A 21,974-nucleotide genomic window follows, 5' to 3' on the forward strand; every position below is an offset into this window, starting at 1 on the left:
CATTTCTAAATCAACAGAGGGAGCTAGCACTTCAAAGCTGGGCCGTCAGCAGAGAACAAAACTCATTGGCTACGTTCCCTTTGCAGAAAGAGAGAGAGAGATGCCTTCCAAATCTCCCATCGCAACAGAGCGAGGACAGCAAATCTCTGCTGCTCCTGAGTTCCTCTAATCTGCCGCTGCACAGATTCCCAGCACGAGCAGCTACCTTCTTAATCAGTGTGGATGTTACCAGGTGAGAATTTTCTGAATACTTTGTTTCAACTTTGCAGGAGGTCAGACTAGATGATCATATTGGTCCCTGCTGGCCTTAGAATCGATGTATCTATTAAATCACCACTTGGGAGGCTGTCAGTTTATGCTGTAATCATGATTTTGTTACTTGTTCTGATCTTCCTCTTTGTACTAGGTATTTCTGTCTGATTTCCTATCAGAAAACACTTACCAAGAGTTTTCTGAACTCAAGTCCATGGGCAAGTGGTATTTTGAAAGAGCATTATGATCTCTCTGCCTGAGTGAAATGATTGGATTTGAAGTAGGAGTTGTTGCCATATTGGGTTATTGTTTTATTAGAGGCTTTTAAGAAAGAAAAAGTTTTAAAACAGGAGAATCTAGATGGAAAATGTTAGAGTCTAGACTGCTTTGCAATACACTGCTCTGTGAGTGGCGTTTTTAGCAGTCCAACTGTACCTCTATGCCTGTTTGCACTAGTTGTCTAATTTGATTTGTATTTCAGTTAGAAATAGAGCCATGTTTGCTGGCTGGGTCGTGCAGCCTAAAATCAAGAGATGCTTGGGGAATGCAGGGTTTACATAAGTCAGATTCCCAGAAAAAAAGGACTCTTCTGCAGCCCTTTAGTCCCTTGCGTATATGTTGCAGGTTTTTTTAGGATTCAACTCCAATCCAGAGGCAAAGGTGAAAACCATCGGTGGTGCATGAACCACTGGCTCAGGGAGGCTAGCTCCCAGTCCAGCCCCTTCTGCCTGAGCCCCCACACCTTCCATGCCCCCTGCTGGAGCCCAGAGCCACCCCCTGCCCCCCACCGTGGCCACTGGCCCATGCCCCAGCCCAGCCCTGCCCTCCCCAGCCCCAGAGCACTGGGAGGGCAGGCAGCACGTCCCCAGCCTCCCAAACAGCATCCACCCCCAGCCCCAGAGCACCGGGTGGGCAGGCAGTGTGGCCCCAGCCCCAGAGCGCCCAGAGAGTGGGCAGCTCAGCCCCAGCCCTTGAGTGCCTGGAGGGTGGGCGGTGCGGCCCCAGCCCTAGCGGGGCCACAGCACAGGGGAAGACAAGCAGCAGAGCTGGGACAGGGAGGAGGACTGGGAGGGGGGGGGCAGAGTATGGATGGGACATGCCTGGCTGTTTGGGGAGGCTTAGCCTTCCCCAGCCTATGATACCTGACACCCATGGTGAAAACACTCCTGGAGGCTGATCCAAAGCCTATTGCAGTCAATGGAAATACCCCCATTGGCTTCAACGGGCTGTGAATCAGGTCCCAAGAGAGTGACATGAGTAGCAAAATGGCAATAGATGTTGTTTTCCTTCTATGTTACAGCCGTTTCCCCTGGCCTTTGTCTGTCTTGCTCGTTAGATTGTAAGCTCTTGGCAGTATGGACTGTCTGCTACTCTCGATTTGAGCAACTTTTGAGCAACAGGAATCTGTCCTAGGCACTACTGTAATAAACACAATTATTAACAATAAGAAATAATGGTGCAGGCAAGACTTATGATAGTAAGGGAGTGCTTAGTTATAATTCCATGTGTGATGCATGAAGCAATGCTTGCGAATAGGTGATAGAGCCTTGAGATCCTTTGGGGGAGGACGTAGGACAGAAATATAAGGTCACTCTATTGTTCCTTATTTTCCTTGAACTACTTTTCCCATCATGGTCAGTGGAGGAAGAGAGGCACCGAACTGTGAACCCAAGAGATATGGGTTTTATTCCTGGCTCTACTACACACGCCAGGCTGATAGGCATGTGAACCTGGGTAGAATGAAACTGATGCCCTCTGGATAGTGGACAAATCATTTCTCACCTCCATGTGCCTGAGTTCCCGGCTCTGTGGAATGAGGGTAACAATTCCTCTTACCTCAAAGGCGTGTCATGAGAGTAAATGTGTTGGAAGCGCCCTTCCAATGGAGGGTGCTATAGAAATGCAAAGTATTAAAAACACTGGACTTTTAACAGAACAAAATACGTTGCAGAGCCTTCTGATACACTCCATGATAACTTTCTTTATCTCCATCTTACTAGCTCTCTGTCACAGATCTACAGGGCATGCTCTGTCTCTGACCTTTGTATAGACCCTCTGGGAGCAACCCCCTCTTAGGGTATGTCTACATTGCAATCAGGAGGTGCAAATGCAGTATGTATACACATATCTGAAAAAAGAAAAGGAGTACTAGTGGCACCTTAGAGACTAACCAATTTATTTGAGCGTAAGCTTTCATGAGCTACAGCTCACTGCATCGGAATGCATCCGATGAAGTGAGCTGTAGCTCACGAAAGCTTATGCTCAGATAAATGTGTTAGTCTCTAAGGGTATGTCTACACTACGGAATAAGGTCGAATTTATAGAAGTCGGTTTTTTAGAAATCGGTTTTATATATTCGAGTGTGTGTGTCCCCACAGAAAATGCTCTAAGTGCATTAAGTGCATTAACTCGGCGGAGTGCTTCCACAGTACTGAGGCTAGAGTCGACTTCCAGAGTGTTGCACTGTGGGTGGCTATCCCACAGTTCCCGCAGTCTCCGCTGCCCATTGGAATTCTGGGTTGAGATCCCAATGCATGATGGGGCTAAAACATTGTCGCGGGTGGTTCTGGGTACATATCATCAGGCCCCCCGTTCCCTCCCTCCCTCCGTGAAAGCAAGGGCAGACAATCGTTTCACGCCTTTTTTCCTGAGTTACCTGTGCAGACGCCATACCATGGCAAGCATGGAGCCCGCTCAGGTAACCGTCACTGTATGTCTCCTGGGTGCTGGCAGACGCGGTACGGCATTGCTACACAGTAGCAGCAACTCATTGCCTTCTGGCAGCAGACGGTGCAGTACGACTGGTAGCCGTCCTCGTCGTGTCCGAGGTGCTCCTGGCCACGTCGGCTGGGAGCGCCTGGGCAGACATGGGCGCAGGGACTAAATTTGGAGTGACTTGACCAGGTCATTCTCTTTAGTCCTGCAGTCAGTCCTATTGAACCGTCTTATGGTGAGCAGGCAGGCGATACGGATTGCTAGCAGTCGTACTGTACCATCTTCTGCCGGGCAGGCAAGAGATGAGGATGGCTAGCAGTCGTATTGTACCATCTTCTGCTGGGCAGGCAAGAGATGAGGATGGCTAGCAGTCGTACTGTACCATCTTCTGCCGAGCAGACATGAGATGCGGATGGCATGCAGTCCTTCTGCACCGTCTGCTGCCAGCCAAAGATGTAAAAGATAGATGGAGTGGATCAAAACAAGAAATAGACCAGATTTGTGTTGTACTCATTTGCTTCCCCCCCTCCCCTGTCTAGGGGACTCATTCCTCTAGGTCACACTGCAATCACTCACAGAGAAGGTGCAGCGAGGTAAATCTAGCCATGTATCAATCAGAGGCCAGGCTAACCTCCTTGTTCCAATAAGAACAATAACTTAGGTGCACCATTTCTTATTGGAACCCTCTGTGAAGTCCTGCCTGAAATACTCCTTGATGTAAAGCCACCCCCTTTGTTGATTTTAGCTCCCTGAAGCCAACCCTGTAAGCCGTGTCCTCAGTCGCCCCTCCCTGCATCAGAGCAATGGCAAACAATCGTGCATCTGAGTTGAGAGTGCTGTCCAGAGCAGTCACAATGGAGCACTCTGATGGGGCTAAAACATTGTCGCGGGTGGTTCTGGGTACATATTGTCAGGCCCCCGTTCCCTCCCTCCCTCCGTGAAAGCAAGGGCAGACAATTGTTTCGCGCCTTTTTTCCTGAGTTACCTGTGCAGACGCCATACCACGGCAAGCATGGAGCCCACTCAGGTAACCGTCACCGTATGTCTCCTGGGTGCTGGCAGACGTGGTATGGCATTGCTACATAGTAGCAGCAACCCATTGCCTTGTGGCAGCAGACGGTACAGTACGACTGGTAGCCATCCTCGTCATGTCCGAGGTGCTCCTGGCCACGTCGGCTGGGAGCGCCTGGGCAGACATGGGCGCAGGGACTAAATTTGGAGTGACTTGACCAGGTCATGCTCTTTAGTCCTGCAGTCAGTCCTATTGAACTGTCTTATGGTGAGCAGGCAGGCGATACGGATTGCTAGCAGTCCTATTGCATCATCTTCTGCCGAGCAGCCATGAGATGTGGATGGCATGCAGTCCTTCTGCACCGTCTGCTGCCAGCCAAAGATGTAAAAGATAGATGGAGTGGATCAAAACAAGAAATAGACCAGATTTGTTTTGTACTCATTTGCCTCCTCCCCCGTCTAGGGGACTCATTCCTCTAGGTCACACTGCAGTCACTCACAGAGAAGGTGCAGCAAGGTAAATCTAGCCATGTATCAATCAGAGGCCAGGCTAACCTCCTTGTTCCAATAAGAACAATAACTTAGGTGCACCATTTCTTATTGGAACCCTCCGTGAAGTCCTGCCTGAAATACTCCTTGATGTAAAGCCACCCCCTTTGTTGATTTTAGCTCCCTGAAGCCAACCCTGTAAGCCGTGTCGTCAGTCGCCCCTCCCTCTGTCAGAGCAACGGCAGACAATCGTTCCGCGCCTTTTTTCTGTGCGGACGCCATACCAAGGCAAGCATGGAGGCCACTCAGCTCACTTTGGCAATTAGGAGCACATTAAACACCACACGCATTATCCAGCAGTATATGCAGCACCAGAACCTGGCAAAGCGATACCGGGCGAGGAGGCGACGTCAGCGCAGTCACGTGAGTGATCAGGACATTGACACAGATTTCTCTGAAAGCATGGGCCCTGCCAATGCATGCATCATGGTGCTAATGGGGCAGGTTCATGCTGTGGAACGCCAATTCTGGGCTCGGGAAACAAGCACAGGCTGGTGGGACTGCATAGTGTTGCAGGTCTGGGACGATTCCCAGTGGCTGCGAAACTTTCACATGCATAAGGGCACTTTCATGGAACTTTGTGACTTGCTTTCCCCTGCCCTGAGGCGCATGAATACCAAGATGAGAGCAGCCCTCACAGTTGAGAAGCGAGTGGCGATAGCCCTGTGGAAGCTTGCAACGCCAGACAGCTACCGGTCAGTTGGGAATCAATTTGGAGAGGGCAAATCTACTGTTGGGGCTGCTGTGATGCAAGTAGCCCACACAATCAAAGATCTGCTGATATCAAGGGTAGTGACCCTGGGAAATGTGCAGGTCATAGTGGATGGCTTTGCTGCAATGGGATTCCCTAACTGTGGTGGGGCCATAGACGGAACCCATATCCCTATCTTGGCACCGGAGCACCAAGCCGCCGAGTACATAAACTGCAAGGGGTACTTTTCAATAGTGCTGCAAGCTCTGGTGGATCACAAGGGACGTTTCACCAACATCAGCATGGGATGGCCGGGAAAGGTACATGACGCTCACATCTTCAGGAACTCTGGTCTGTTTCAAAAGCTGCAGGAAGGGACTTTATTCCCAGACCAGAAAATAACTGTTGGGGATGTTGAAATGCCTATATGTATCCTTGGGGACCCAGCCTACCCCTTAATGCCATGGCTCATGAAGCCATACACAGGCAGCCTGAACAGTAGTCAGGAGCTGTTCAACTACAGGCTGAGCAAGTGCAGAATGGTGGTAGAATGTGCATTTGGACATTTAAAGGTGCGCTGGCGCAGTTTACTGACTCGCTTAGACCTCAGCGAAACCAATATTCCCACTGTTATTACTGCTTGCTGTGTGCTCCACAATATCTGTGAGAGTAAGGGGGAGACGTTTATGGCGGGGTGGGAGGTTGAGGCAAATCGCCTGGCTGCTGGTTACGCACAGCCAGACACCAGGGCGGTTAGAAGAGCACAGGAGGGCGTGGTACGCATCAGAGAAGCTTTGAAAACCAGTTTCATGACTGGCCAGGCTACGGTGTGAAAGTTCTGTTTGTTTCTCCTTGATGAAACCCCCCACCCCTTGGTTCACTCTACTTCCCTGTAAGCTAACCACCCTCCCCTCCTCCCTTCGATCACCGCTTGCAGAGGCAATAAAGTCATTGTTGCTTCACATTCATGCATTCTTTATTCATTCATCACACAAATAGGGGGATGACTACCAAGGTAGCCCAGGAGGGGTGGTGGAGGAGGGAAGAAAAATGCCACACAGCACTTTAAAAGTTTACAACTTTAAAATTTATTGAATGCCAGCCTTCTTTTTTTTGGGCAATCCTCTGTGGCGGAGTGGCTGGTTGGCCGGTGGCCCCCCCACCGTGTTCTTGGGCATCTGGGTATGGAGGCTATGGAACTTGGGGAGGAGGGCAGTTGGTTACACAGGGGCTGTAGTGGCAGTCTGTGCTCCAGCTGCCTTTGCTGCAGCTCAACCATACACTGGAGCATACTGGTTTGGTCCTCCAGCAGCCTCAGCATTGAATCCTGCCTCCTCTCATCACGCTGCCGCCACATTTGAGCTTCAGCCCTGTCTTCAGCCCACCACTTACTCTCTTCAGCCCGCCACTCTCCTCCCGGTCATTTTGTGCTTTCCTGCACTCTGACATTATTTGCCTCCACGCATTCGTCTGTGCTCTGTCAGTGTGGGAGGACAGCATGAGCTCGAAGAACATTTCATCTCGAGTGCGTTTTTTTTTTTTCTTTCTAAGCTTCACTAGCCTCTGGGAAGGAGAAGATCCTGTGATCATTGAAACACATGCAGCTGGTGGAGAAAAAAAAAGGGACAGCGGTATTTAAAAAGGCACATTTTATAAAACAGTGGCTACACTTTCAGGGTAAACCTTGATGTTAACATTACATACATAGCACATGTGCTTTCGTTACAAGGTCGCATTTTGCCTCCCCCCACCGCGTGGCTACCCCCTCAACCCTCCCCCCTCCCTGTGGCTAACAGCAGGGAACATTTCTGTTTAGCCACAGGCAAACAGCCCAGCAGGAATGGGCTCCTCTGAGTGTCCCCTGAAGAAAAGCACTCTATTTCAACCAGGTGACTATGAATTATATCTCACTCTCCTGAGGATAACACAGAGAGATAAAGAACGGATGTTGTTTGAACGCCAGCAAACATACACTGCAATGCTTTGTTGTACAATGATTCCCGAGTATGTGTTACTGGCCTGGAGTGGTAAAGTGTCCTACCATGAAGGACTCAATAAGGCTGCCCTCCCCAGAAACCTTTTGCAAAGGCTTTGGGAGTACATCCAGGAGAGCTGCGAATGCCAGGGCAAAGTAATCCTTTCACATGCTTGCTTTTAAACCATGTATAGTATTTTAAAAGGTACACTCACCGGAGGTCCCTTCTCCGCCTGCTGGGTCCAGGAGGCAGCCTTGGGTGGGTTCAGGGGGTACTGGCTCCAGGTCCAGGGTGAGAAACAGTTCCTGGCTGTCGGGAAAACCGGTTTCTCCGCTTGCTTGCTGTGAGCTATCTACAACCTCATCATCATCATCATCTTCTTCATCCCCGAAACCTGCTTCCATATTGCCTCCATCTCCATTGAAGGAGTCAAACAACATGGCTGGGGTAGTGGTGGCTGAACCCCCTGAAATGGCATGCAGCTCATCATAGAAGCGGCATGTTTGGGGCTCTGACCTGGAGCAGCCATTCGCCTCTCTGGTTTTCTGGTAGGCTTGCCTCAGCTCCTTCAGTTTCACACAGCACTGGTTCGGATCCCTGTTATGGCCTCTGTCCTTCATGCCCTGGGAGATTTTGACAAAAGTTTTGGCATTTCGAAAACTGGAACGGAGTTCTGATAGCACGGATTCCTCTCCCCATACAGCGATCAGATCCCGTACCTCCTGTTCGGTCCATGCTGGAGCTCTTTTGCGATTCTGGAACTCCATCATAGTCACCTCTGCTGATGAGCTCTGCATGGTCACCTGCAGCTTGCCACGCTGGCCAAACAGGAAATGAGATTCAAAAGTTCGCGGTTCTTTTCCTGTCTACCTGGCCAGTGCATCTGAGTTGAGAGTGCTGTCCAGAGCGGTCACAATGGAGCACTCTGGGATAGCTCCCGGAGGCCAATACCATCGAATTGTGTCCACAGTACCCCAAATTCGAGCCGGCAAGGCCGATTTAAGTGCTAATCCACTTGCCAGGGGTGAAGTAAGGAAATCGATTTTAAGAGCCCTTTAAGTCGAAATAAAGGGCTTCATCGTGTGGATGGGTAGAGGTTTACATCGATTTAATGCTGCTAAATTCGACCTAAAGTCCTAGTGTAGACCAGGGCGAAGGTGCCACAAGTACTCCTGTTCTTTTTGTGAATACAGACTAACATGGCTGCTACTCTGAAAACAGCAGCAAAGCTGCAGCAGCTCAGTCAGCAGCATGGGCTAGCCCTGGGTATGTATCTGAGGAAGTAACCCAGAGGTGTTTACACATGCTCCAATCACAAAGCTAACTAGGCTACCTCTACATGTGCTGCTATCATACTTCCCAATTGCTTTGCAAACATACTCTTAGTGATAGTCCTGGGTCTCCACTTTTTACAAGGGGAAGGCCTGTGTCCCAGCTATCCTAAGACTGGGGCCTTAGCTCCAACAACCCTATTTCTCACCATGCCTCTTTCAGCAGGTCCAGATGAACCTGGACCCCCACTGGAGACTTACCCTTTTGGGAGCTATGCAACCAGCAGATGGCTGCAGGAACACAGGACAGTCTTCTCAAAAAACAGATGTCGTCTATAAGTCACCTGGAATACAGTATTGAGGGTCATTAGATTAGAACAATAATGCAAGGCCTACAGACCCCTGTGCATGCTGGCAGCACGACCTGCCTGTCTTGCTCAGACATCCACAATTTCATCCCTGCCCTGGTATGGCAGGATCTTCCGTTCTATGGTCTCAAGTCCTAGCCATGCTGTTTTCACATATCCTGCCCCCCCATGGCCAATAGTTGTGAAAAATCAGTGGTCTGATGGTTGGCCTCCATTGTATCTACAAGGGAGCTGCATTCCCAGGCTGTTTGCAGTGTTGTAGTTGTTGTGATATCCTGCTGCTCCCAGAATATTAGAGACAATGTGGGTGAGGTCATATCTTTAATTGGACCAGCTTCTGTTGGTGAAAGAAAAGCTTTTGAGCTACACAGAGCTCTTCTTCAGGTCGTGACTCGCACCCAATCGCTGCCTTCCTTTCTCCACCATCCCAGAAAGGAAATTAACCCCTTTACACCCAGGTGGTAACAATACAAAAGCGAATGGGGGGAAACTAAGACATATGTATTCTTCCTAGAAATAATATGGACATTTTCCACATTCTCCACTCACTCAAAAACTGAATTATCCAAACACCTAATCTGTCAAGGAAAAGAAAGGTAGAAAGAAAGAGAGAAGGAAAAGGAGGGCGGGGGGGGGAATCTAGATCAAAGGTTAACATCGCTTTTAAGCCAAATCAGAGTCAAGAACACCAACTCTTACACGTGTGATTGAATATCGCAATTAGACACTCCTACATGTTTGTCTTATAGAACATTCCACTTTCTTGCTGCTTTAATTTTCTCCGATCAAGCGGAGAAAAGAGATTGAAGCTCCTTTTACTTTATTTTTGATTGTAACTTTTCTTTTGGGTTCTTGAGGGCAGCAACTTCTGACCCAACTGATACAATGAATAAAGATGAAAAAAAAATAGCCCTCCTCCACACCGCACTGGGCACCTGTGCACATGCTGTTCCTCAGCAATAAATGCTACTCAGACGACGAGATAAGCTTGCCATACCATTTTATTTACATGGTAATATTCCAACGATTGCTTTTCTGCAGCCGTAAAAAGTTTATCTCAAACTCACAAGCCTGTTTGGGTAGCAGTTATTGCAGAGTAAAGATTTATGCAATCAGGAAATAATGGCTTTCGGTAAGTATATATTTATCTTGCATGTTGCGAGCCTCAATACTCCACGTAGCAGCCTGCTTATTCAGGTGAGCTCCCTGCAGGGGTGATGTCTGCTTCTTCCCTGCTTGGATGCATCAGAGGATTTGGACTCCAGCACAGGACCATGGCACTGGCTCTGTGGAGGATAGGGGTAAATGCCTGCAGCAATGGAATGCACAGTCCTGTGCAAAGCCGGAGTAAAAGGGACTTGCTCTGGGGTCGGGGGGGAGGGCTGTGGGTGGAGTATCAGCAGAGTTGGGCTACGGACACTGCTGGAGCCCATGTCTGGGATTTCCATTGACTCTTAATGGGCGTTGTGTGCCCAGCTCCCCTTTGACAATAGGTTGCAATAGTAGTCAAGGACCACTGTGCCCTGTCTATCCAGTTATTACAATGCTGGGCCACCCTTGACTAGGGACTTCCCATTGTGCCAAATTATGCAGTGGTTTCACAATGGGAACTAATATAAACCTAGAGCTGGGTGGGAAATTCCAAGATCTCGACAATTGTTGTCATTCCAAATCAGGATAAAAAGTCAAAATATCATTTTTTTTCACATAATGGAAGGTCAGTTCAACATTGAACTGTGTCTGCCTGAGTAGCTGCATTGCATCATGGGAGTTGTAGTTTGAGTTGCATATACCCCCATTTTTCTTCTACAGGCAGGGCTCCCCAGCTGGAATATATTTCCCATGATGCACCCTGATAGGAGCATCCACCATTGGGGGGGAGGGGACACTGCTGTGCATCATGGGATATGTAGTGCAGCCATGGAGCCTAGCCCATAGAGGAGTGTGGGGGCATAATGTACCTGAATTTAAACTCCCAGGAGGCACTGCAACAGCTCAAGCAGAAAAAGGTTAATGTAGAATTGACCCAACATGAAATGTTTGTATTTGGTTGGACAAAGGAAAGCTTCAATTTGAGCTGGCCCATCCTGAAACAAAATATTTCATTTCTGGTGTTTCCTAATGGAACATTGAAAAATTCTGGCAAAATTGAAATTTTCCCACAGAAATTTGCAAAGGAGAGAATGAAATCAGCTATGCAGCTCTTGTTACTACTGACAAGAGTCCAATTAGCTACGCAACTCGCTGAAAAATATACCTTTATTGGCTTCTTTCTATTACTTCTCTAAATAACAATGGGAATGACAAGAAAAATCTAATGTATATTACTCCTTCAAATGAACTAATCTGATGGGAACTCCAGCTGTGCCAAAAATTAATTACACCTTTGAATAAAGGATTTAGGGTCTGAATTTCAGAAGTGCCAAGCAGCCAAACTGCTGGAGTCAATAGGAACAGTGCATACTCAGCACCTCTGAAAATCAGGTCTTTATTGTCTAAATTTATTTGAAAATAAAGTATTGGTTGGATTAATAATAAAAAAATCCCTTCAGCATCCCATTAGTTCATTAATCCCCCGTCTCTTTCCTTCTGACTTCGCTCATGGTCAATTTTCCTTTGCAGCATCCAAAACTGACTAACAACCTTTTACCAGGCTGTGTGAAAAAAATATTCATAATTTCATTCGGATTTTGTGACACGGCAATTTCAGTCTTTGTGAAACTCTCACAAAATTGATGATTTGATACTAGACCCTGCACAAATGAAGGGCCATTTCCACAGTTGGAATAAATCACATAGTCCTTTTGACTTTGGTGGAGCAAGGCCAGTTTACACCAGGTGAGGATTTGGGTGTGAATATTTGTAAGGTGCTGCTGTCCAGTTCAAACTGGAGATAGGGGGTGTTAAGAATGCAATAGTGTGTTCCATTCACGGACAATTCATGCCACATGTTTTTTTGACTCCGCTTGATAGAGTTTGCCAAAGCCAACTAATTCAGCCTGGTTTGGCATCAGAACTTTGCAACTCCAATGAGTTTCATGTGGTTTTCACCCCAAACCATCATTTGACCCTGGCTTACTTGAAGTGAAACTCTGCAGTGCTACTGACTTTCAGGAAATTATTTTGGTTTAACCTCCCTACTGGCCCATTCAGTCACAACACTGCTGACTCCAGTGGAATTAAACCTGCTTACTCCAGTAGTGCCTTTGGTCCCATTTCACTGTCCAGCAAACTACTCCAGTTTATGGTCTAATGCAGTGAACCAAAGGAAGATGGAAAAGTGTTCATGGGGGAAGAAAATGCTCATCACTCCCAGAAAATTCTGTTTCTTTAATTTTGCTAGAAGAGATGAACTAATCTCTCTCTTTTCTTTGCAGGCATTTCCAGAGTCTCTACATAACGGAACAGAAGAACTTACGGTAGGGCCCTGAAGACCCAGATCCTACTTGTTTCCCTGCATATTTCTGGGCTCTCTTTTTGATTCCAGCATGAGCAAGACTGAAGATCTTAACATGGTCCCTCCCTTTCCATTCAATAAGAATTGGAGTTTAGAGCGAGGCTTCCTCACACATATCCCAGGTCACTGCAGAAACACAACTGACCTTACTGTCTTTTTAGTCGCCTCATATAGCTTAGAAACCATCCTAGGCATCCTCGGAAACATTTGCCTGATTAGTGTCATAGTCAGGCAGAAGGAGAAGGCCAACGTCACCAGCATATTCATTACCAACTTGATAGTCTCTGACTTGTTCATGAGCATCGTCTGCCTGCCTTTCACCATCGTCTACACCCTGATGGACTACTGGATATTTGGTGAGGTCATGTGCAAAATGACTTCCTTCATCCAGTGCATTTCTGTGAGTGTGTCAATTCTCTCCCTTGTCCTCATTGGTCTGGAAAGACACCAGCTCATCATAAACCCAACTGGCTGGAGGCCAAGCATCCCCCAAGCCTATCTAGGGATTGTAGTCATTTGGACATTAGCTTGCCTTATGTCTCTGCCCTTTCTGACGACCTCCGTCTTGACATATGACTTGTACAAGCAGTTCTCCTATATTACGGATTCTTCTGCCGACAAGGCCATATGTATGGACTCATGGCCTTCTGACCAGCACCGACTCATCTACACCACTGCCTTGCTGCTGTTCCAGTACTGCATCCCTCTCTCCTTTATCCTGGTTTGCTACCTGCGTATCTATTTACGCTTGCAGAAGAGAAAGGACATGTTTGAGAAGAGTGCATACAGTGGCCGAGTGGTTCAGCTGAGGAGGATAAACATTTTGTTAGTATCCATGGTGGTTGCCTTTGCTGTTTGCTGGTTACCATTGCACGTTTTCAATTGCATTGAGGACTGGGATTACAAAGCCATTTCCCCTTGCCACCACAACCTTATTTTCTCATTGTGCCATCTAGTAGCCATGGCTTCCACCTGTGTCAACCCTGTTATCTATGGGTTCCTAAACAATAACTTCAAAAAAGAAGTGAAGTCGCTGATACTGAGCTGCCAGCATAATTCATCAATGGAAGAATATGAACATTTACCTTTGTCATCCATGCAGACTGAAGTCTCCAAAGGCTCCGTGAGGTTGAGCTGTAGACATAATTCCATCTAGTCACAAGGGAACATCTTCTGAAGTCTCCACTGAAGAGACTTCAGGGAGGTTATTACACATGGATGATAAAAGCAATTGATGGCACCATAGTCTGACTCCAACACGTGCACCATAGCCAGCTGCTGTCCAATTTTTGGAAGAACAGTCATTGACTGCAAGGAAAGATAATCAGTATAGATAAGTGAGGAAGATCAAAGGAGATACCGAATTGTATGTATTGGTGAGGTGGCGCAGCTCTGAAAACAGACTTCTTGCAAACAGGACATGTGCTCAAGAAGTTGCTTTGTTTCTAACTACTTAATAGACATCTATGGTTGCACACAGACAGCAGGGTCATCAGCTAAGCTGCAGACCCTTATCACTGAGGGTAGAACCTGGGAATTCCAACTCAAACACTTGAGTTAGTGGAAATTCTCCTCTGTCAGTATTAGTAGGAAACATACATACGATAGGCTGACCACTAAGTTTACGAACAGAATTATAAGACAGGATTGCCTGCAATAGCAGGGGACTGGACTCGGTGACCAGGAGGTTCCTTCCAGCCCTAGGTCCTCTCTGCCTACATTCCTCTAGGAATGTGGGTATATATAATGTGTACATTACTGACCCCCTCTCACCCACTATTAGGAAACACTCATCTTCTCAGCTGATGAGGTTCACAGTAGTTCACATCCAGCAGATCTGTAACATATCTGTAACTACTTACATACAGACATTGGTGGCAGTTAAACCTGCCCATGCAGCATGGTGATTCAGCCATGAACCTGTCACTTCAAAAACCCCACAGGCTTCTACCACTTGAACTTCAAGGAAACGTCTAAAAAAGGAAAAGGAGGACTTGTGGCACCTTAGAGACTATCAAATTTATTTGAGCATAAGCTTTCGTGAGCTACAGCTCACAAATCTCTGTTCACGCTAGGGCTTCTCGTGTACCCTCTTTTGGCCAGCTTCTTGATGACAGTATTCCAGAAAACTACACCACATGGCACACTGAACTAGCACAAACCAGAACCATTGCTCAGTAACAAGGTGCATCAAGAACTAGCACCATCTATGGATGATAGACAGCAGTTGGAGGTGTTACGCTATTTGTTGCCTCTGTTACCCTTCATGGAGACTATGCAGATCACTTCCCTTTTCAGATGATGCAAAACCAAACAATCCCAGATTTACATGGGAACTTGGTCAGATTGACTTGACTGTCATTCTTCTGGCTGTAGATCCTATGTCTCCATGCTACTAAAGGTACAGTCACAGATGCTGGTACTTTAAGATGTTTGGATCATTGGCGTCTTTGACAGATCTCAGATGGGGGATTGAGGTGACACTAAGCCAATGTCACATCCGTTCTTTGCTTAGCATCTCATTCTGCTCACAGGCTCTCTCATGTGGAAGGACCAAATGGCTGGGGAGAAAGGCTTCTGATGTAGAAATGCCAGCTGTAATGAACAGTGACACTTCCAGTGGAGTGAAGCACATTTTGAAAACAGGCGCCAAGGCTTCAGGTTTACCCCAGAAGAGAAAGGACCTTGGAAGGAGTGATGCCAAAACTGTGAAAAGTCTATGGAAGACCAATGAAAATACATGAAGGGGATTGAGTCACACACATTAAATCCAAGCCACATGTAAATCAAGTGTGTTGTCAATTGTGTCATGGAAGCGAGCTTTGTGCTTTCTCACTTCAGTGATATTTTTTTACCCTTTGTCTGGGCAACTTACCTGCAAACCATAAGAAACATAATACTCATTTTTCTTTAGAAAAAAACAGTACATCATACTTCTGGAGTCTGAGTTCCTCTCTTTATCAAGACATTTCTCTGCAGCTACTGCTGGGAAACCAAGATGGAAGTCAATATTAGGCACTGTTGAAAGTGAAGGCAAATCAGAAAGGACACCAACACTTTCATATAAAGTATACTAGGACAGTTTTAAAGACCTAAATGGGGTCATGTTTTGTCATGACTTGACATTCTGTGCAATCTCATCCAAGTCAGTGGGCTTGCACATGGTGGAAGGTATTCAATGCATAGATACTAGAAATACAATAGCTATGTAGTTACCTCGCTAGACAAAGTGGTAGGTCAGAGCAGAATTTGACCCATGCATATTCTCCTTCAGACCCCAGCATATGGGGCAGATTTTGTGACTGCAGTGTAGCTTTAGCCATGTCAGTCCGGGGTATTAGAGAGACAAGGTGGGTGAGGTCATATCATTTGTCGGACCAACTTCTGTTGGTGACAGAGACAAGTTCTGTAGCCACACAGAGCTCTTCTCCATGTCAGATTTTGTGAAGACAGGAGCTAAACCATCTCATGCTACAAAGTAGCAAGTTCCATTAATATCCAGTGGGCTAGATCCTCAGGTGATGTAAATGGGAGCAGCCCTACTGAGTTAAATGGAGGCAAGTTACATCATCTGAGAATCTCACTCATTGATGTAAGTGGAAGTTGAAGATGCTCATCAGCTTACGGACTTAGACCCCAAGTTCTTGACCATGCCAGAACTGTCTAGTGGCAGCTATCCTTTTGATTCCCTTCAGAAATCTGCATCCTGAAGTCAGCTGATCTATGCATGATTTCATTTTGTATCTTTACCTATTGATCTGACACGCATTTCTGCTCCTTCCCAATGAGCTTTCTGCAGTCTTCTTTAGATATTAGTTGCCATGACGATGAGGAGAATTTGTTTCTCTTGATTAGTGTGTAGAAGATGCCACTTCTGGGCTAGAGTTAGACTCCACTAGAAGACTTTGTACCCTTACAGACCAAGTGGGCTGTAGGCCACATCCCTAGATCAATATTGGTACAGTAACTGAAACCAGAATGGTCCTACCAATCAGTGCTGAGAAGCACAAAATATATTCATTCCGACTGAACTCCTTGACTTACAGGAACTTTGTATAAACTGTGTTTTATTCAAGGGCTTTGAGTAGAGCACAGGTCTCGCACTGGGCTTCTTCCCAGAGATGAGTTTCTCCCAATTAGCCTTGAGTAATTCTGCTTGTTTCCTGCACTTGTTAGAATTCTAATATTTAATTAACAGCTGCATGTCGAGCTCTGATCACACATCAGCACAGAAGATATCTGATCTGTAGCCCTTTGTAAATAGGTGATCCTGTACTCACCAGTCTGTTAAAGGGAACAACACAATTAGTCATGGAAGTTTTGCTTCTAAGCAGAGTGCATGCACATAAGGCTTATCTTTGTCACTGATTAGCATGAAAAGCTCCAAGAACATAATGCTAAATGAAGCCTATTTGACAGAGAATTTATTATATGGCTGTAACTGTGATACATCAGCGCAACTATTTGCATTGTACAGCATCATCAAGTTCAAGCTGCATTCTTGATGGGTGGAGTTAGCTGTTGGGTCTGATTCTTCTTTGCCCTGCACTTTGTGCAGTCATTTACAGCTGTGAGTGCAAAGTGTATGTAAAAGGCTAACAGATCAGAGGGGGTAGCATAAGCCATGCTAACACACTGCGGTTTTGTCCCACTCTGGTGGCTAGATGAAGCATAGAGGTCTATGAATCTGCTCTGAGCTAATGGACTTGGACCCAGATCCTTAAAGGCATTTAGGCTCCTAGTTTCCTTGGTCCTTTAGCTCAACCAGTAGCAGTGAATGCTTTTTGCTGCAGAGGTCCTGGGTTCAGTCCCTAAAACCACCCTCTGACTTGGGGTGTCATTACAGCAGTGTTTTAGCTGACTCTGCACAGGTGTAAATGACTAACGAGGTTCAGGGTAATGGAGCATTGGGCCCTATTATGTTTGCTGTGTGTTGTAGTGATGCTTTGGGAAATTATTACCAGCTTTACTACTGTGAGAATGGGGAGGACGTGCGTACATGCCTTACTAAGTAACCATGAGCTCTTATTATTGTCATCTTTGTCCGTCCTGTCCATTTGCCCCACTTTGTCTCTTTATGTCCCCGCTTGTTGTGGCACAATGAATATAAATTGTAAGCTCATCAGGGCAAGGATATCATCTTTATTTGTGTCTGAGCAATGCCTGGCACAATGTGGGGACCTCAAATTAACAAATAAAATAATAATATTGGCTAAATCACTTGCTCTGTGTGTGCCTCAGTTTGTCCATCTGTAAAATGGGGATAATACTACTTACTTCATTAGTGACTAACAACTGCTTTGAGATCCTTGTATTAATTAAGGGGAAATGTTATATATGGAAAGTGCCATTCATGTGCAGAGTATTCTGACTGATTAATTATAGCTAACTGCCAACAGTGTGCTTGACGCTGTATGAGACACCTCAGAAGGATGGTCCCTGCATCGTCTCTGCAGCTTAGTGTCCCACTGCTAATACTGCTGGAAAAGTGGCAGTAGCAGCTATTTAAAAGGTTTGCACACAGCGGCACTGAGACAGATCACAGGCTGCTGGCTTCATCAAGGCCTTCATAGAAAATCAGTGAGAGGAGAAGCTAAGTAAATTCAGGGGAAGAAAATGCCCAAAAGTCAGGGTGCTGGAACCAGTGGGTGTGCCGGGGGGGGAACTCACCAGGGCGCCCCCTCCATCCAAGAGGCAAATGCTATTGGCTGCTGTTGTGGTTGTCCAGCAGTGTGCAGCTTTCGTGGCCCAGGTCATCTCTCAAGTTCAGTCCCCTGTCCAGGGTAACAGGAGTCCAGTCAAAAGATCATCTAAACAAACGGTTCTTCTGCTCCTATTGGCCTCCTCTTCAGCCTGCCATCTGGGCTCAGCTCTCAGACCCTTCTGGGCTACCTTTAGGTCCTTCCCTGCCCTGCTACAGAGCACCAACTCCCTGACTGCTTTCCCTGGTGTCCCTCTTGCAGTCCATCACTCGCTGAATTTCCCTGCTCTTCACCCTACTTGTGGGCCTCGCTTGTTCTTCTTTGCTTCTTTAGCAGAGCACTGCCCCCAGACTTTCTCACTGGATGCTCTTTATCTTCCCAGGTTTTCACTGCCTGCCCTCCCAGGGGACTCCCTACAGACCCTACCTTTGGGCCTCCCGCAGGAGCCCAGCCTGCTCCCTGTTAGTTTTTCTCCTTTAACTGAGTGCTTGCAACCCTTTTTATGAGGCCCAGATGTTCATCAGATTATGACCTGACCCCCTTAGTCCCTCCCCCTCAGGCTGGGAGGCAGCTAATTATGGCACAGTGGGGCTTGCCCCATTTTCCCTTCAGGGGGCTGGTCACCCTGTGGCAGGGAGGAATAGGCAAAGGTAGCTTTTCTGACTTCTTGGAACCTGCAGCAGCTCAGGCTCTGTTCAGTCCCCAATGCAACTTAGAGCAGCCTCAGGGTTGCTATGTTGTGCCTAGCTGCTTATGGCTGTTGGGGTCATTCTAGCAGCAAAGGATTGCCACATCTTGAGAACTCACCCCTATTCTGCCACACCAGCCAAGCAGGGCAATCCTCCGAGATCCTGTGAAGCTGGCAGCACAAAGAGGCTTAAAATCTGTCGTAGTATGGTCATCTGAACCTCTTCGGGCCTCTCATGATAAACAGACCAGGCTAAAACGTCACCGGTCCTTCAGGCACAACCAGAACCAAAACGTTCAATAAAGTTTGGGCCATGGCTGTTTCTGTGCTCCCAGGATCCTTCTGGCTTCTGGCTCTGGCTGGATCCTGGGAGCACAGAAACAGCCATGGCCCAAACTTTATTGAACGTTTTGGTTCTGGTTGTGCCTGAAGGACCGGTGACGTTTTAGCCTGGTCTGTTTATCCCAACTAGGTCACCCATCCCCATTTGAAATACAACAAGGTGCTTCTAAAAGAATGCAGAGCCCATCTGTCGATGGTTCATGCTTCTTACAATGACACTGAGGAAGCCAGTGGCAGAGTTGTCCTGCTATGGCTAGACCCTTGCAAACTGCTGGGTAGCCTCTTGCCTTCAGGCACTGTAATGTCACTGTAGGCTGGTGGGAGTGATGTCAGAATAGGATCCAATCAGCATCTGCAGCGTAATGCCATCCCCAGCAGCACTATGTTCCAGAGTTCGCAATTTCAAGAGGAACAAAGCACGGTCCTCACTGCAGGTAGGTAACTGGCAGAGATGGAAAATGAGGGGCTGTCTGATGGCTTTTAATGCCATGAGCCACACTTGGGGGTGGAGGAGGAGCAGTGGGTTCTACACCAATAGCACATACCTGAATTCAGGGCAAACGCAGCTGTTGGGCATGGTAGGTGAGCACAGACCAAAGTAGAGGTTGTTATGATGCTGGTGTGCTCACCCATGCCACTCTCATGACCAGTGTGGACATGTCCGCCCTATCCCTTCCCCTGAGGCAACCTCCCGCTGGTGTGACTCCCTCTGTCTCTCATCCTGTCTTTCCTCCTTTTGTGCATCCATGCAGGACCAGACAAAATTTGACTTTACATATTTACCATGGACTCTCGGGCCCCCACGTTGTATTAGGAGGGACTTGAATGTACAGTTACTGATCATAGGATGTGGTTGTCCCTTTTACCTGGAGCCCCATATTTCTCTGCTAGCTCCATTTTATGGCATGGAGGAGTCAAGAATTGCCATGAGTCAGCAGCGCGTCTGGGGCCAGCTGCCAAGAAAACCAGAACACTGCTGCACTGCTCCTTGGTCGAGGTGGAAGCCCAGGTTCCATAAGGAAGGAGAGTCCCTTAGGAATGTGTTTAGACCCAGTAGCCCTGTGGCCACCATTTGCTGTTCACATTCCTAAAGGCGTCAAACAAGGCAGCTGGGTCTAAAGCGACTGTGCAAGAGCAAAGCTACTGCCCGTCTGCACTTGCTTTAGTTTGGGGCTCACCCTTTCATAGAATCATAGAATATCAGGGTTGGAAGGGACCTCAGGAGGTCATCTAGTCCAACCCCCTGCTCAAAAGCAGGACCCATCCCCAATTAAATCATCCCAGCCAGGGCTTTGTCAAGCCTGACCTTAAAAACTTCTAAGGAAGGAGATTCCACCACCTCCCTAGGCAACGCATTCCAGTGTTTCAACACCCTCCTAGTGAAAAAGTTTTTCCTAATATCCAACCTAAACCTCCCCCACTGCAACTTGAGACCATTACTCCTTGTCCTGTCCTCTTCCACCACTGAGAATAGTCTAGAATCATCCTCTCTGGAACCACCTCTCAGGTAGTTGAAAGCAGCTATCAAATCCCCCCTCATTCTTCTCTTCCGCAGACTAAACAATCCCAGTTCCCTCAGCCTCTCCTCATAACTCATGTGTTCCAGACCCCTAATCATTTTTGTTGCCCTTCGCTGGACTCTTTCCAATTTATCCACATCCTTCTTGTAGTGTGGGGCCCAAAACTGGACACAGTACTCCAGATGAGGCCTCACCAATGTTGAATAGAGGGGGATGATCACGTCCCTCGATCTGCTCGCTATGCCCCTACTTATACATCCCAAAATACCATTGGCCTTCTTGGCAACAAGGGCACACTGCTGACTCATATCCAGCTTCTCGTCCACTGTAACCCCTAAGTCCTTTTCTGCAGAACTGCTGCCTAGCCATTCGGTCCCTAGTCTGTAGCTGTGCATTGGGTTCTTCCGTCCTAAGTGCAGGACCCTGCACTTATCCTTATTGAACCTCATCAGATTTATTTTGGTCCAATCCTCCAATTTGTCTAGGTCCCTCTGTATCCTATCCCTCCCCTCCAGCGTGTCTACCACTCCTCCCAGTTTAGTATCATCCGCAAATTTGCTGAGAGTGCAATCCACACCATCCTCCAGATCATTTATGAAGATATTGAACAAAACCGGCCCCAGGACCGACCCCTGGGGCACTCCACTTGGCACCGGCCGCCAACTAGACATGGAGCCATTGATCACTACCCGTTGAGCCCGACAATCTAGCCAACTTTCTACCCACCTTATAGTGCATTCATCCAGCCCATACTTCTTTAACTTGCTGACAAGAATACTGTGGGAGACCGTGTCAAAAGCTTTGCTAAAGTCAAGATACAATACATCCACTGCTTTCCCTTCATCCACAGAACCAGTAATCTCATCATAGAAGGCGATTAGATTATTCAGGCATGACCTTCCCTTGGTGAATCCATGCTGACTGTTCCTGATCACTTTCCTCTCATGTAAGTGCTTCAGGATTGATTCCTTGAGGACCTGCTCCATGATTTTTCCGGGGACTGAAGTGAGGCTGACTGGCCTGTAGTTCCCAGGATCCTCCTTCTTCCCTTTTTTAAAGATTGGCACTACATTAGCCTTTTTCCAGTCATCCGGTACTTCCCCCGTTCGCCACGAGTTTTCAAAGATAAAGGCCAATGGCTCTGCAATCACGGCCGCCAGTTCCTTTAGCACTCTCGGATGCAACTCATCCGGCCCCATGGACTTGTGCACGTCCAGCTTTTCTAAATAGTCCCTAACCACCTCTTTCTCCACAGAGGGCTGGCCATCTATTCCCCATGTTGTGATGCCCAGCGCAGCAGTCTGGGAGCTAACCTTGTTCGTGAAGACAGAGGCAAAAAAAGCATTGAGTACATTAGCTTTTTCCACATCCTCTGTCACTAGGTTGCCTCCCTCATTCATTAAGGGGCCCACACTTTCCTTGGCTTTCTTCT

General features: G+C 47.3%; 1 protein-coding gene across 1 annotated transcript; it reads left to right on the forward strand.

The window, feature by feature from the left end:
* Positions 1 to 103: 103 nt before the first annotated feature.
* On the forward strand, positions 104 to 17,510 carry NPY4R2 (neuropeptide Y receptor Y4-2). Its single transcript, XM_048858910.2, has 2 exons — positions 104 to 232; positions 12,211 to 17,510. Exon 2 carries the CDS (start codon positions 12,322 to 12,324, stop codon positions 13,444 to 13,446), a length of 1,125 nt encoding a protein of 374 aa, XP_048714867.2. The 5' UTR covers positions 104 to 232; positions 12,211 to 12,321; the 3' UTR covers positions 13,447 to 17,510.
* The last annotated feature ends 4,464 nt before the right edge of the window (positions 17,511 to 21,974 follow it).

This window comes from Caretta caretta, chromosome 7 (assembly GCF_965140235.1).
Source record: "Caretta caretta isolate rCarCar2 chromosome 7, rCarCar1.hap1, whole genome shotgun sequence".
In the NCBI taxonomy this organism is placed as follows: domain Eukaryota; kingdom Metazoa; phylum Chordata; order Testudines; family Cheloniidae; genus Caretta; species Caretta caretta.